Here is a 16,800-nt window from a genome sequence, read left to right as displayed (position 1 = left end):
AATGGATTTTTCCATGATTGGGGAATTGAGAAAAGAGTTTTTTCTTTGACTTTGGATAATGCATCTTCTAATGATGTTCTAATCAGAACTTTAAAAAGTGAGCTTCGTTTGCAAAATTCTTTGGTATGTGATGGTGAGTTTATGCATATTCGTTGTTGTGCACACATTCTTAACTTGATTGTGCAAGAAGGACTAAAAGCTCTTGGTGATTCATTAGATCATATTAGGGAGAGCATAAAGTATATGAAGGGTTCTGAAAGTAGGATGATGAAGTTTAAACAATGCATTGAAAAATTAGGGGACATTGATGCAAAAATTGCTTTGTGTGTAGATGTTTCTACAAGGTGGAACTCTACTTTTTTTATGCTTGAAAGTGCCCTCAAATATAAACGAGTGTTTGCAAGTTTGCACTTGGTTGATGAGAATTATAAGTATTGTCTGTGTGATGAGAAATGGAAAAGAGTGAAAAAAATCTGTGTTTTCTTAGTGCCCTTTTATGAGATTACAAATATGATTTCTGCCACAAGCTACCCTACATCAAACTTGTACTTTTTACAAGTGTGGACCATCCAAACCCATTTACTGGAAAGCTTAAAAGATGAAGATGAAGTTATCAGAGATATGGCTGAAAGGATGTTGGTAAAGTTTGATAAATACTGGGATGAATATAGCACTGTCCTTGCATTTGGGGCAATTTTAGACCCAAGGATGAAGTTGGAAACATTGGGCTATTGCTATGAGAAGATAGATCCTCTGACATGGGAAGCAAAGTTAGAGAAGATTAAAGAAAAATTGTACAAGTTATTCTCTGAATATTGCTCCAAGAATGACACTTCCAATCCCCTAAAGCGTAAGCATAGTGATATGTCAACAACATCATCCTCAATTGATTCTATCAAGTCCAATGCACTTCATGTAAGTCATATTACTTTCTAGTACATAAATTACTATGCATAAACTTATTGATTAAACTATGATTATGGTTTTTATGTTAGGAATTAAAACAACGCAAGATTCAAGCTTCTGTTAATAGGGAAAGAACTAACTTGACATATACTTGGATGAGCCAACATTGGATGCTGATATTACTGAAAGTATGGATGCTCTTGAATGGTGGAAGAGTAATAGTCAACGTTTCTCAGATTTGTCAATCATGGCTAGGGACTTGTTGAGCATCCCAATCACTACTGTTGCATCTGAATCTGCTTTCAACATTGGTTCAAGGATCTTGAATAAGTATAGAAGTCGTCTATTGTCAAAACATGTTGAAGCAATTATTTGTACTAGCAGCTGGATGCATGGGTTTCGTGAATATGGTAACTCCTGAATTTTCAATTCTGACTTAAATATTTTCAATAATATTTTCAATAATAATTCCATGTATTTTTTAAGATGATGATGATGATGACAATGGAATAACTGAGGGGAGTACTTCTAAGGCTGCATCTAATAACCCTGGCACTAAATTGGATATTGATGAAAATTGAAGGTGAGTAACTTTGTTCATATAAATTACAGATACATTGTTTGTTGATAATAAGTACTGCCACTGGTTCATATTTAGATGTGTGTATTGTACTCTGCATGTTTCAAACTAGGATTGAGTTGTTTGGCATTAACTTAAATTGAAAGCAAGCCTATACAATTTCTGCCACTGGTTCATAACGATGTGATAAAAAAAATTAGTTGTCTGTCATCTCATGATCTGTTCTTCCCGTTGCTGCCACAACTGTTTCTTATACTTCCCATCTCCACCTTCATTTCATTCGATTTAACTCACATGCCATGTTGACTTTCAATTTTCTTCATCTGGGAACTGGGTATTAATTTTTATGCCACTCATTTGTTTGTTTTAAGTTCACACTGCAGCACATGTATTAATTTTTATGCACGTCTATTTTTATGTGTAATCTGCTGCTATTATGCTAGTCTTAAATGCTTCTTTTTTTTTGTGTAGTTGCTTGCACTTTGGTTATGCTCCATGCCGAATGATGTTCTGATTCAGACATGTTATTGATGCTGCAATAGTGACCTTGATGACTTGCAGTTGCAGAGAGCAAAACGTCATTTACATATGTTTTTAATCATTTCAATTTGTTTGGACTTTCATGATGCTCCTCTTTTTAGGTTACATTAAATCATGGACTATTGTATTAATGCAGACCACCCTGACTATTATAGTCACTACTGCTGGTAGATTTATATATTGTAGGGTTATTTGTTTTGTGATCATTTTCTTGTCTGAATGAACCCGCCTGATGCTTAACTGAATCAGTTATGTTATTATATATTGCATTACAGGGCTGTTTTTGTGTTGTGATAATTTTCTTGTTTAATAGATCATTGTTGTTGTACAGATGAGAAAAAAATTCAAAATTAAAATCTGATTGGGCCACAAATTATACAGATCAGAAAAAACTGGCGGGCCAGACCGCCAGCCCGCCAGCCCGCGGGCCGGGCCCAGAAATGTAGCCCGTTTTACCATATCGGGCCAGCCCGGCCCGACCCGTTTGATACGGGTCAAAATCGGGCCGGGTCAAAACGGGTCGGGCTGGCCCGTTTTGACACCCCTAACCATGTGTACTGAAATCTACTTGGATGATCATCTTTACCAGACAATGGATAATTTTCTAGATGCATTTGATATGGACCCCATTTTAGATAATCATCAATTTGATTAGGTGGGTATTGCCAAATTTGAAGGCGTTTCTCGGATCATGTTCTAAAGCATTTTCAAATTCATTATATGTAATTTTAGGAACCTTAGAGAGTTAATTTTTGTTTTCTTCAATTTTTTATTCTCATGAAGTTTCTCAATTTTAGATGACATAGATGCATTTTTTTCATCTTCATCACAAGCCTTCCTCTAGAAAAAAGAACCAATTCTTTTACTTTTTACCATATTTCTTCTAATATAAATTTGTCACCTCTCACATATTTACAAAAAGATAAAATTATGAATACCCCAAATTAAATCTTAAAAGCAAGACTCAATATTTTAAGAAAACTAATAACTTCTAAATGATTAGCTTCTCTTACCTTAGAGTAGATTCCTAATCTTGCTCTTCCCTTACACAACTTCAAAGCCTAAAATAGTTTTATCTACACAAAGAAGAGTTTGATCAATCGTTAGAGCATGATTTTATGATCTCTAACAGATATAGATATGTCTAGAGCATAGAAAAGTCACATACAAGAGGAAAACATATTGCTTCGAAAAAAAAGGGTAAAAAATGAACTTACTCAAAAGAAGAAATTGTTCGGTCCAAAATGTTCCTTAACTCCTCAATTTTGCCGTAGTGCAAATTGATTTTGAAAATAATAAGGAATTGATGGTGAAAATTGAGATGGAAATAAAAGGAGAGAAAAAGATAGAGGTACAGAAAAGAGAGAAATTGTACCTGATCGGAACTATTTTAGTATGGAACCAGACGATATCAAGAACCCTATGTTGATCCTCCCTCCGCTCCTCTTCAAACTCTCCCTAGGTCTAGTTACTGCGTGAACTTTAAGGGTGGGGTACCTGTAGGCACTATAATACTTAAGTCAAATAATGATTCGATATGAGATGAATGTAGGAAAGTGAGAAAAGCATACCTCTTTGTAGCTGCTAGACCCTAATTTATATTATTCATTTTGTAATCCTGTCATTATTATCCGCGTCCCGCTTGTATTCGATGATCAACTCTTTCCTTTTTGACTAGGATTGTGCGTTCTTTCCTTTCTGACTGAGATTGTGTGCACCTTGTATATGATCAGTTCTTTCCTTTCTTACTAGGATGGTGTGCTTCCTGTTTGTATTTGTACAACATCCTCCTTACCAAGCTTGACCAATATTGGGTCGAGATATACCCGGCCAAGCAATGGGTCGAGATATACCCGACCTCTACACCATGTCAGCCCATTTCTTCCTGCGCTTGTTGGGTTTCCTTTCTTCTCCCTGAGGCCGGGATGTGGTCGGCCTTTCCATAGCGAGATGGGCTAGGATGTAGTCGGCCTTTCCATAGCAAGATGGGCTAGGATGTAGTCGGCCTGTCCCCTATACATAAACCAAATAAAGAAGTATAAGAAATTATAATATAGAGAGAAAACGTGATTTTTAAATTTTAAAAAAATTCAAACTAAACTAATATAAAGAAAGTAATAATATATAAATATTTTTAAAATATATAGAAAAATTGTTGGAGGAGTCATGGCTCCTCCTATCAAATGTATGGTCCGCCATTGAAGATGATGTGTATAATGATACAAATATTTAAATAATTATTGAACCATATAAAGGTAGTGTAAACAAATAAGATTGTTTATTATTCAAAAATAAAAATGGACTTTTAGTAAATATACAGAAGATATAAAAAGATACATACAATTATATCTAAGAAACGTGTGTATTTGTGTGTGTGGTTTGTAGTGTGCAACCATGTGTGTGTGTGCGTGTGTTTGTGTGGGGGGACATGTGTCTTTGTGTAGGCGTGTGTATGTGTGTGTATGTGCATATAAAATGTGTATGTGTGTGTGAAAAAAAGATTAATTATATTAACATCCATAGCACAACAATCATTTACATCTCAATTATATTAACATCCATAGCACAACAATCATTTACCATCATACGAAAAAAAATATTAATAAGAAAAAGAAATACAAAAAAAAAATAAAGGTCATACCAAACCCATGTAACAAAACGTGATAAAAAATTAAACAATTCTAAACATAGGTAGTTGAAATCTATAGTGGAAAAAATCAAGTTGTAACCTAGATGACATTCTATCATATTATTTGTACAAAAAATAATTTTCTAACCCTATACTAGTCAATTTATCCCCATAATTACAATAAAAATGAGTCAATGCAAAATTAAAAAAAAAATCTATTGTTTAATTATTATATGATGAAAATTTCCATCTTCAAACAAATCTAACATAGAGTATATTTAACAATTACTTTCAAATTTTATTATATAACGAATTATTGAGTGTTAACTTAATAATTTTATGTTTAATGATAAACTAAATTTTATGACATTTATGTTCCATATTGGTGTATTGATAGTGATTGTATTATGTATTTTTGTGAATTTTCTTAAGGTTGTTCATAGGATCATAGGTCCCTGAGTGTGATAGCATGTTGCATATGTGTTTTGTGGGTGTAATTTGAGTATTACAAGATAATAGAAATAATCACTCCAAGGTTAAGTTTATTGATATAATATGTATAATCAATTCAATTCAAACTTGTCTAATATCTTTTAGAGTATAAAAGCTACATCTAAAATGTTAAAACAAAAAAAAAAACTCCAAGCTACTAAAAGAATCTACTATATATCTAAGAAAATGTTATGATAGCGAAATTACTAAATTAGACACTCCCGTTGATTGACACGTGTTCTAGATTAGGGTTATTTTAGTCATTTTGTTGTTATATTGTTTTTGGCGGTGCAGAGAGTTAAATGATGTGATGGGCTGTGACATTTGAAAAATCTTCTTCTGCAAGGCAAGTTTCCTCCGTCGTTCTCCAGCTTTCCTTCTTTTCTTTTGTCTTCCTCCTTCTTCTTTATTTCTTCATTTTCTTCTTCCTTCCTTTCTCAGTCGCGTAGCAAAATTGGTTACATTTGAAAATTCTTCCTCTGCAAGGCAAGTTACCTGCGTTGTTCTTCTCCAGGTTTCCTTCTTTTCTCTTCGTCCTTTTTCTGTTTTTCTTCATCTTCTTCTTCTTTTGTTTGTTAGTTCCGTAAGTTAATATTGTTTAACTTAAAGAACTACATTTTATGTGTTCATCTTTGGTGTTGATATTTTTTTTGATTTTCTTAAAAGTTTAATATATTTTTTATTTACTGTTTTTTCTTCTTGATGCATCTTTCTTTTTCATGGTTTGCTGTTGATATTTTATTTGATTTTCTTAAAAGTTAAATATTTTTTTTATTTACTATTTTTTCTTCTTGATGCATCTTTGTTGTTCATGGTTTGTTTTTTTACTTCGTCATTGTTGTTTATTGTGTTTTAAAACACTTTTATAGAATTATTTTTTTGTACTTGGTTATTATGCTGTATTATCGTTTGAAATCCGTTATATAAGTTTCGTTTTGTTTGAGATATTATTTGTTAATGTTTTTTTAAGATGTTGTGATGTTTTTGTTGATAACAAATATTTTTTGTTATTTTGAGGACTTCTTTTTGTTAATTTTTTCAGTTGTATATGATTAGAACATATTGAACACTATTTTGTTTTGTTATTTTTGAAGATGATTCTTACCTTAATATTTTGTTTACTTAATTTTTTTTTTCTTTATTTCTGTTCGTTGTGTGGTCCGTTGAAACTTAAGACCTAACTTATTGTGACATATTAGATGGCAAAAAAATTTGATATGGTCAAGGATATTGATGGAAAAAGGGAGACGTTGAAACTTGCTGTTAGAATCGTAGATTTGTGGTATGTTGAGTCCTGGGAATCCAAACGAAGTATGGAAATGGTTCTGATGGATCAAAAGGTAATGTAAAGTACCATATTTTAGCATATTGTAAATTTGACTTTATTCGATGACAACTATATTTAACCATATATGTTTTAATTTGTTTTTCAGGGTGATGTTATTGTTGCAATGATTAAGAAGGAAGATATGGGTGTTTGGGAAGAGAAGCTAAAAGAGGGTGAAAGTTACATAATGCATAACTTTAAACTCTTGAAGAACAGAGCTCAATATAGAGTTTGTGAGCATCCATTTAAGCTGTTGTTTATAGGAGCAACGTCTATACGAGCACAACCCATTGCAAGCATACCTAGAAAGCTCTGGAAGTTCAAAAGTATAAAGGATATCATTGATGGAAAGTATTGTTCTTATTTGTTGGTTGGTAAGTTTATTGTTGTATCTTTATGTATGTGTCCTATATTTTGTTTTTTTGTTAATCTATTAATTTTTTTGCATGTTAGATGTCATTGGTATGGTGGACAATGTAGAGGAGAAAGGCCATTCGAAAAATGTTGTCTTTGACCTGAAAGATTTGAGGTTTGTTTCATTATATTTGCTTTTTTATATTTGCAATAGTTTTATAATTATTTGATAACTATTTTTTTTGTTATTGTTGTTATGTCCTTAATGCAGTGGTGCTATAATCTGTTGCACATTGTGGGATTCGTATTGTGAGAAATTATTGACCTATTGGAGGACATGTAGTCAAACATCTAATGTTGCTATTATTCTTACTCAGGCTAAGATAAAGCCTGCTTCAGGTATGAATAACGTCATTACTATATTTAGATTATCATTATTATTTAATCTAATTTAATTTGTTTGTATAGGTCCATGGCCAGTTTCACTGTCTAATTCTTGGAATGGTTCGAAACTGATCATAGGCGATGACATACCTGAGCTGATCAATTTTAAGAAGCAATTCGCAGAGTATGTTTATATGTTAGACATGTATTTTTCATTATTTTATTTTTCATAAACACTAACAAATATGTTGTGTGTAGAACCTGTGGCAGTGAAACTTTTGAGGAAGGGAGTCAATATAGTGGCTCTTCACAGATTAATCATGTTGATAGGTTTATGTATAAAACCGTTGTTAAAAGTGTTTCAGAGATTATGACTGTATTAGAGGTAGTTCTTATGTTTGTAATTTTGTTTTAAATCTATTTTGTTTTTTTTGATCATATTATTTACCTTTTTTGTATTCATATAGGAGATTTCCTGTGTTACTGTTGCACGTACACTTAAATTTAACTTGGGAAATGATGGATGGAATTATCTGGTGTGTAACTTTTGTGGGAAAAGAACTCACGAAGTTGGTTCCTTTAAGTGTCTTAGTTGTGATGCCTTTAATGATTCTCCAAGAATCCGGTTAGTATATTTTTAATTTATATGTTATGCCTTATGTCATAGTGTTATTTTTAATATAAATTTTTGTAGGTACAAGCTGGAAATTCAAGTGACTGATGGGAAAAAGGTGGGCAATTTCATGCTTTGGGACCAAGATTGCATGAATTTAATTGGTGTTTCTGCTGCTGATTTGAGAAAGAAAATGATCAAGGTAAAAGAAATGCAGTATGTTTTATAACTTAACTAATTTTACAAGAATCATTTTGTAAACAAGTTACTAATAATTTATTTTCTTCTACTTGATTTACATTAGCATGGTGAAGACGATCCAAAGTGTTTTCCAGAGGATCTAGATGTTATTTTAGGATGTATTTTTGCTTTTAAGGTTAAGCTTCAAGGAAAGAACCGACCTGCCTCAGTTATGAGAGTTTCTACTGACGTGAAAATTATTGATCATGTCAAAGCACTACTGGGACAGGAGGAGGTAGTATTGCAATATTTTGTATTCATAAGCTGAATTATCAATCATAGTCGTATTAGTAATTGGTTTCTTTATACCAATTTACAGGCAAGCTTTGTTGGTGAATGTATTGTTAGCTGTCCATCTGATATAGTTCATGATACTTCCAATTCCTCAGTAAGTATAGTTGAATTACATTTTGTTTGTTATGACAACAATGATAGTTTTTGTTTTTAAATTGTAATTGCAAATGAATTATGCAGCCAATGGTTATTGGTAAATGTAGCAATGCCAGTCTTCTTGATGTACCAACTTCTAGCGGGACTTCTTTAGTAAGTATTTTGAATATGGTCATTTTGGTTGTGAGGTAAATTGTTTTACAATGTTTGACATGAATTATATATATGTTGGCAGGCAATTGAACTTGCTGAATGTATTGGTAATGCTGCATGTGACTTAACAGCTGATACGGATAGTTCATTGGTAAGGATTATTTTAATTCAGTTAGCATAATAAAATAACTGATTCCTTGAATGTGTAACATGATTATGTTCATCATTGCAGATGTGCCTTTCTTCCACCGCTGATGATGAACCTGATATAGTTTTGTGTATGACGCCCTCTAAAGATGTTTCTGCTCGTATTGATGATGTTCCAGACATTCCATCAAGTATCATGGAGTTTGATTTTCTGGAAGATATTCCTCTAGCTCAGTTATCAGCTACAAAGACTACAAAGTCAACGAAGAGTATCAAAAAGGAGAAATTATAAATGTATTAATGTGCCCAAGAAAAGTCTGTTAAAATATTTTTGCGAACGTTTTTATCTTTGTCAACCATATTGTAATTTCTATAGTAGACTCAATCCCGGTTGTGTTATCATGAATTGTACTTATGGATTTTGTGAATCATCTTTAATAGTTTTGGTGGTGCAAAATTGTAGAACACAATATCGTAGAATGGTAATATAACGTTATTGTTATTATTATATTTTACATCTTCTTTTTTTCAAGTAACTATATTGTCAATTTATGAAATTAGTGATATATGTTTTTTAGTGTTATTTAGTAATGATTTAAGAGAAAAATTAAGGATAATGACTACTACGGTGTTTGAATATTAATTAATACTACCATTAATTGTCATTATTATGCAACATAATAATCATACTATCACAATATTTATATCGAAAGAGCCCCAAAATAGAATTGCTAATTAGAACTATAATAATACATTTTTTGTTATAATTGATACAATTGTTTGAATAAAGAAGTTATCCATAAACTATAATAATACAACGCACGAGCAAAAACTGTAATAGTTAGAATTTAAAGCACTTTTTGGTTTGGATGGGATGATTTTGGATTTCTCGAAAGGACATTATATTGATTGAGAGGACAAGCATTTAAATCTAATACTACTGTTGAACATTAAAATTTGCAGAGAAGTAGTCAATTTACTATTACGGAGAAGATTTTGATGGGTATCCTGAACGAAAAGTGTTCAACCTAATATTTCATTGTGCTATTCCACCTAATGTTAAATTAGGTGAATTGAAAATGCAGTATATGTGATAGATAAGACATGTTAACTTGATATGACCTCCATTTAATAAGCCTAATGATATCTGATGTACTACTATTACTATATACACGTTTTATTTTTGGCGGTAAAAATGGATGGATTGTTCCATCCATTAACATATACACCAAATATTTCAATGATGTGAATCTGAGGAAGAATTTTGTTATGCAGATACAAAAATATGGTAGAACACCAGATTTTTGAGGCTACTGATGACTTGAAGCAGATAACTTTTATACTTGAGCAATGAAGAGTATTATTTGGCTGCTGGATGATTTTTTAATTTCATCTACAATTGTTTTCTAGGAAGTTCGTCTTAAATCTTCAATATGTATTACAAAATGTCTCCATAACATTTACAGATTTGTTTTTGAAATGTTGTATTGCTGTGTTAATTATTTTCATGTACTGTTTTATCTATTAGGATGGATAATGAAAATACCAAGTCCAGTACAAGTGCAAGATTAAAAAGGAAACAAATAATCCAACACAAGAGGATGAATGCTACGTGCATACAACAGAAACACCGTGAAACAAAAAGACGAAATTGTACACCATTAGCTGATGTAACAAGTTTTTTTGTGAATGAAGGAAGGTGTCATACGGAATTACAAATGAAAGGTCCACATCCTACTTTGGTGAATGAGCAAAGATATATTGGTGGAAGCAGAAGAAAGCAACAAAATCTTCTCCATAGATTTGAAGCCACTGTTAATATGGTCACAACCACCAATGATTCCAGCATGGCAACTGAATCTGTGCAGTTAGAAGTCATTGATGAAGTACAGTTAAGCGAAGATAATTCAGATTCATCTAATTCCCATGTAGAAGGTAAAATGAAGTTATAATAAGGAAATGAATATTCATATCCTTGGTCAAAAAAATTAATTATATCAGTTTTGATTACAATTATATTACATAAATTCCTTGAATACTTATTTTGCAGAAAGTCATGTAGAGTATGAAATGAGCTACGAATTCATCAATCACAATGAAAGATAAGCCTTCTAAAAACATTTATTGTCATATATTTTTTCAATGATCTATGATAATATAAACTCACTAATTTAGTCCTTTACAAGTTGTATGCAGATATAGGGGATCCAATCTATGTTTGTCAGCATTGCCAAGGTCATATGTGGTATGAAGAACGTATTGACAAATGTCATACCAGTGTTAATCCCAAATTTCAACTTTGTTGTGGTAATGGCAAAGTTCAATTGCTAATGTTAAAAGACCCCCCTGATGAGCTTCAACAACTTCTGTTTCAATCTGATTCTAAACAAAGTCGAAGTTATCAACAACACATTAGAACATACAACATGATGTTTGCATTCACATCTCCTGGAGCAAAAATTGACAATAAATATAACAATGGACGTGGACCACCAAATTTAAGAGTTCATGGCCAGTCATGTCATCGAATTGGTAGTCTTCTGCCACCACTTGGAAAACAGCCAAAGTTTGCTCAGCTCTACATATATGATACTGATAACGAGATACACAATAGAATTCAATCTTTGAGGTTAACTATTATTATGCTTTCTGAATTGTGAATATAATGAGGCTATCATTTTGATTTGAAATTCAATGACATTGTAGGAACCATAATGATATTGATGCTGAAATAGTCAGAACACTAACTCAGATGCTTGATAAGTACAATGTACATTGCAAATCTTTCAGAATGGCTAGGGATCGATATGTAGAACAACCATTTCATGATCTGAAGCTGAGGCTTATCGCAGATAGGCAAAAAGATGGACGAATATACAACATGCCAATGGTGTCAGAAGTAGCTGCATTAATCGTTGGCGATGTTGATAGCGCTTCTCCTAGAGATATTATTATGGAAAGCAGGACAGGTAAGCTGCAAAGAATAAATGAATTGCACACCAGTTATTTGGGATATCAATATCCTTTGTTGTTTCCATATGGTGAAGATGGTTATAGGCATGATATTACTCATCGCGATTCTTTGGCATCAAAACGTAATCGGTTAACAATCAGGGAATGGTTTTGTTATAGAATTCAGACTCGAGATTGTGAGGCAATGACTATACTTAGATCTAGAAGATTGTTCCAACAATTTGTTGTTGATGGATACACAATGATTGAGTCAGAAAGATTATCATTCATCAGAAACAATCAATCAAAATTGAGGGTTGATAAGTATAATAACCTTTGTCAACCAAGTAATGAAAGCCAAACTGATGCCTCTGAAAAAGGAAAACGATTTGTGCTTCCATCAAGCTTTGTTGGTGGCAGAAGATTTATGGATCAATTATATTTTGATGGAATGGCAATATGTGGTCATGTAGGATTCCCAGATCTTTTTCTAACTTTTACTTGCAACCCGAAATGGCCAGAGATATCTCGAATATTAAAGAGTTCAAAGTTAAGTCCTTCAGACCAGCCAGATATTATTACCAGGAGTGTTTAGAATCAAATTTGATCAGTTGCTATTAGATTTAACCAAAAAGCATATATTGGGCAGAGTAATAGCATGTAAGTTTTAATATTTTGATGATTGAAGGCGAAATTTTGCACTATTATACCCTTCTAACAACGTAATTGTTAATTTCTTTTTTACAGACATGTATAGTATTGAATTTCAGAAATAAGGTTTACCACATGCTCATTTGCTACTATTCTTACATCCTTCTAGCAAATATCCAACAGCCTTGGATATAGATAAGGTCATTTCAGCTGAAATACCATGTGCCAAAAAGGAGCCACAATTGTATGCCTGTGTCAAAGAACATATGATGCACGGACCATGTGGATTATCTAATAGATCATCTCCATGCATGAAGAATGGTTCATGTTCGAGATTTTATCCAAAGAAATACCAAAATACTACCACAATTGCAGAAGATGGTTTTCCTCATTATCGTCGAAGAAGCAACGGTGTCACTGTTGTCAAGAATGACATAGAACTAGATAATCGTTTTGTTGTCCCTTACAACCCTACAATATTGGTGAAATATCAAGCTCATGTTAATGTTGAATGGTGTAATCGTTCCAATTCTATCAAGTACTTATTTAAGTACATCAATAAAGGATATGATAGAATTACAGCTGCAATAGTTTCCAATGGCAATGATGAGAATGTACCTCAAGTTGTGACAGATGAAATCAAGCAGTATATCGATTGTAGATATATTTCCTCATGTGAAGCCTGTTGGAGAATATTTTCATTTCCTATTCATGGAAGAAATCCAGCTGTTGAACGTCTATTTTTTCATTTGCCTGGTGAGCAATCAGTATACTTCAACGATGATGATGATATTGATGAAATCATTGCAAAACCAACAGTTAAGGAGTCAATGTTTACAACCTGGATGGACTGCAACACAAAATATTCTGATGCAAGGGATTTGACATATCCTTAATTTGTATCTAAGTATGTTTATAACAAGAATCAAAGATGTTGGAAACCAAGACAAAAGGGCAACACCATTGGCAGACTTATCTGGGTTCCCCCAGCAACTGGTGAACTTTTCTATTTAAGGAGGATGCTAACAATAGTAAAAGGTCCACAATCATATGTAGATCTTCGAACTGTTGACAACATAATATATTGTACATTTAGAGAAGCATGTGAAGCTTGTGGATTTTTAGCAGAAGATACCGAATATATAGATGCTATTAAGGAAGCTAAAGATTGGGGATCTGGACACTTCTTAAGGAAATTATTTGTAACCATCCTTATGTCAAATAGTGTCTTAAAACCTGAAGAGCTGTGGAGTAAAACATGGGAATGGTTATCTGATGGAATACTATACAACGAACGGATGGTTGCTAGAAATCAAGGTACAATGAATTCAAGCATATGAAATCATTGTTTCATGTTCCAAGTATGTTAACTCAATTTTTTTGTTGCAGAACTCATTCTCAATATTGAGACTCTTCAAAATTTGACTTTGATTGAAATTGAGAAGCTCTTGCAGAATAACAGGAGAACATTAAAGGAATGGCCATCTATGCCTTATCCCAATCATTTTGTGGTAGATTATTGTGGAAATAGATTGGTATATGCAGAACTTGATTACAACAAGGATGATGAGCTACATGTATTTGAGTGTAACTTTAATTGTATGACAGGTTTGTGTTCTTTTCTCCATGCATTATTCATGAAGACATTCAAATATAACTTAATAAATTCTAACCAATTGCAGAAGAGCAAAGACATATTTTTGAACAGATTATAGATGTTGTTCATCATGATGAAGGGGGGATGTTCTTTTTATACGGTTATGGTGGAACCGGGAAAACTTTTATGTGGACTACCTTATCTTCTGCTCTTCGATCTGAAGGAAAAATAGTGTTGACAGTTGCATCAAGTGGCATAGCTTCATTGTTATTGCCTGGAGGTAGGACAGCTCATTCTAAATTCAAGATTCCTGTTCCTACATTAGAGCACTCTGTTTGCAACATTACAAAAGGTAGTGAACTATCAGAGTTGATGAAATTGGCAAACCTAATAATTTGGGATGAAGCACCAATGGCTCACAAGTATTGTTTTGAAGCATTGGATCGTACTTTAAAAGACATCATGAGGGAAAAGAACAAAACTGATTCAATTTTTGGTGGCAAAGTAGTTGTTTTTGGAGGAGATTTTAGACAAATACTGCCTGTTATTCCACGTGGAAGCAGGTCTGATATTGTTCATGCTACTATCAACTCATCCTATCTTTGGGATCATTGCCAGATTATGAATTTGACAAAGAACATGCGGCTGTTGCAAGATGGGTTAGAACAATCTACTATAGCTGAAATTGAAGAGTTTTCTTCCTGGATAATAAAAATTGGCAATGGTGCATTGAATGAACCAAACGATGGATTAGTTGACATAGAAATCCCATCAGAATTACTAATATCAGAATATAATGATCCTATCCAAGCCATTGTCAATAGCACATATCCAGGATTAATGCAAAAGTACAAAGATGAAGGGTTCCTCATATCAAGAGCTATTCTAGCCAGTCGAATTGAAACTGTTGATCAAATTAATCAATATGTTTTGGAATCAATTCCAGGTCAGTCATTATACATAATTAAGAATTTACTAAATGATAACTAAGATTTGTGAACTTGATCTCATTCATGTGTTTCAGGAGAAATTAAAGAATATCTAAGCTCCGACTGCATAGATACCTCTGAGCCAGCAGAAGCTGAAGCATACGATGGTATTACACCTGAATTTCTAAATTCTTTAAGAACATCTGGACTACCAAATCATAGTATCAAGCTAAAGGTTGGTGCTCCAATTATGCTCCTAAGAAATTTGGATCAATCTCAAGGTTTGTGTAATGGTAGCCGATTAATAGTGACTAAACTTGCAAATCATGTAATCAGTGCAAAGATTATTAGTGGAAAATCAAAAGGAACTGAGATCTACATTCCACGTATGTCCATGTCACCATCCCAGTCCCCTTGGCCATTTAAGATGATTAGAAGACAATTCCCGATCATGTTGTCTTATGCTATGACCATTAACAAATCTCAAGGACAATCTTTAGATTGTGTTGGGTTGTATTTGCCAACACCAGTTTTTAGTCATGGTCAATTATATGTTGCAGCTTCTAGAGTTAAAAGCAAATCCGGATTAAAGATTTTAATCCATGACAATGAAAACAAATCTTTGACTACTACGACAAATGTAGTTTTCAAAGAAGTTTTTAACAATGTATGACTGTATTGTATGGTAACATACCTGTCTTCCTGTATTTTGTCTAAAATTCCTGTCAGAGAATACTTTTGAAGATATCAATCGTTCATTGTGCTGCATTCATATGCTGAATTGTTGTCCTGTTTTAAGTTTCTGTTTGAATGCATTGAAGGAAAAGATGGAGATGTAAGTAAATTGGTTCCTTCTGTCATTATTTACGTTCGTTTATTACATCTTCTTTTTACCATTTTTATTCCTTCAATATGTGCGTATTTTGGCAGATGCATTAAAATTCTAATCTACCATACACCAAAGAAACCAAAGAACATATAATAAATGCATAGATTCAACAAAGGACTATTATTACTTATTATTCACACCAACATAATTATTTCGCACGCCTACCACAATCCCATCAAATAGTGCCCATCTAACGTCGTATAATAATTACTTATGGAAAAAAATTTTCCCGAACCTATGTTCAGCCCAATTGATACTCAATATACTTACTAATCACACCACCATAATTATGGGATGGACCTTCATAACATAACTGTCACATTATTAATTTATTCAGGTAAACCAACACTCAAAAACCTATAAGTAGCCCAATTAATAATGACTATTTACTAAGCCTACCACCATCATTCTTTACCGCACCTCCCACATAGTTGACATTATTATTGTTATAAGCTCTACAAATCGTGATCCATTTTCATATATCAAATAACTAATATAATTATGACTATCGTACAGATATTGAGTACATGAAATCATGAACTTGAGGAATTACCTTTTCAATTCAGTTAAGGATAATAATACTAACAAATGTTAACATCTTTAACTTATTATAGTTTATTTAGATATTTACCATTATTATAAATCTTAGTTCTTCAAATTGAATTATTAATTTTGATACTACACATTATTTCATTAATTTCATTTTCTATAGTAAATTATTTTCTCAATGACAATACTTATATCCAATGAATTAGGATGGATTTTTAGGTAATAATACTTATAAGAATAGTTCTTTAATTTTAAATTGTTCTTCATCTACGTTTCGTATAGTGCAAAATATAATAATACTTATAAATTTCCAATTTTATTTAACAATTGCTATTCAAAATAGTTGCTTAAGTTATAATATTTTATGCTCTACGTTTCATATACTGCAAAATATAGTATTATATTATTTGAATTTATTCTAAGTTATTTGATATTCAAATAATGTACAAGTTTACAATTTTAATTTCCCAATATATTT

At 32.4% G+C, this 16,800-nt stretch overlaps 2 protein-coding genes and 1 pseudogene across 2 annotated transcripts; all 3 read left to right on the top strand.

Annotated features, from left to right (window-relative positions):
• Positions 1–5,180: 5,180 nt before the first annotated feature.
• Positions 5,181–7,903, top strand: LOC114164038. Its single transcript, XM_028048504.1, has 8 exons — positions 5,181–5,661; positions 6,347–6,487; positions 6,581–6,848; positions 6,928–7,003; positions 7,100–7,227; positions 7,297–7,396; positions 7,471–7,597; positions 7,680–7,903. The coding sequence occupies exons 2-8, from the start codon at positions 6,347–6,349 to the stop codon at positions 7,851–7,853; spliced, it is 1,014 nt and encodes a 337-aa protein (XP_027904305.1). The 5' UTR covers positions 5,181–5,661; the 3' UTR covers positions 7,854–7,903.
• Positions 7,904–8,390: 487 nt separating this feature from the next.
• Positions 8,391–9,215, top strand: LOC114164044. The gene is made up of 4 exons (XM_028048515.1): positions 8,391–8,453; positions 8,540–8,608; positions 8,691–8,759; positions 8,841–9,215. Exons 2-4 carry the CDS (start codon positions 8,543–8,545, stop codon positions 9,045–9,047), a joined length of 342 nt encoding a protein of 113 aa, XP_027904316.1. The 5' UTR covers positions 8,391–8,453; positions 8,540–8,542; the 3' UTR covers positions 9,048–9,215.
• Positions 9,216–10,473: 1,258 nt separating this feature from the next.
• Positions 10,474–15,557, top strand: LOC114189815 (annotated as a pseudogene).
• Positions 15,558–16,800: the final 1,243 nt, after the last annotated feature.

This window comes from Vigna unguiculata, chromosome 1, assembly GCF_004118075.2.
Source record: "Vigna unguiculata cultivar IT97K-499-35 chromosome 1, ASM411807v1, whole genome shotgun sequence".
Classification (NCBI taxonomy): Eukaryota; Viridiplantae; Streptophyta; class Magnoliopsida; order Fabales; family Fabaceae; genus Vigna; species Vigna unguiculata.
This window is presented reverse-complemented; position numbering and strand designations above follow the sequence as displayed.

Coding starts and splice junctions, on each gene's coding strand:
- LOC114164044 (XM_028048515.1), top strand. CDS start 8,543: ATGGTTATTGGTAAATGTAGCAATGCCAGTCTTCTTGATGTACCAACT. Junction 8,609..8,690: donor CTTCTAGCGGGACTTCTTTA/GTAAGTATTTTG, acceptor ATATGTTGGCAG/GCAATTGAACTTGCTGAATG. Junction 8,760..8,840: donor CTGATACGGATAGTTCATTG/GTAAGGATTATT, acceptor TCATCATTGCAG/ATGTGCCTTTCTTCCACCGC.
- LOC114164038 (XM_028048504.1), top strand. CDS start 6,347: ATGGCAAAAAAATTTGATATGGTCAAGGATATTGATGGAAAAAGGGAG. Junction 7,004..7,099: donor TTTGACCTGAAAGATTTGAG/GTTTGTTTCATT, acceptor TCCTTAATGCAG/TGGTGCTATAATCTGTTGCA. Junction 7,228..7,296: donor TAAGATAAAGCCTGCTTCAG/GTATGAATAACG, acceptor TTGTTTGTATAG/GTCCATGGCCAGTTTCACTG.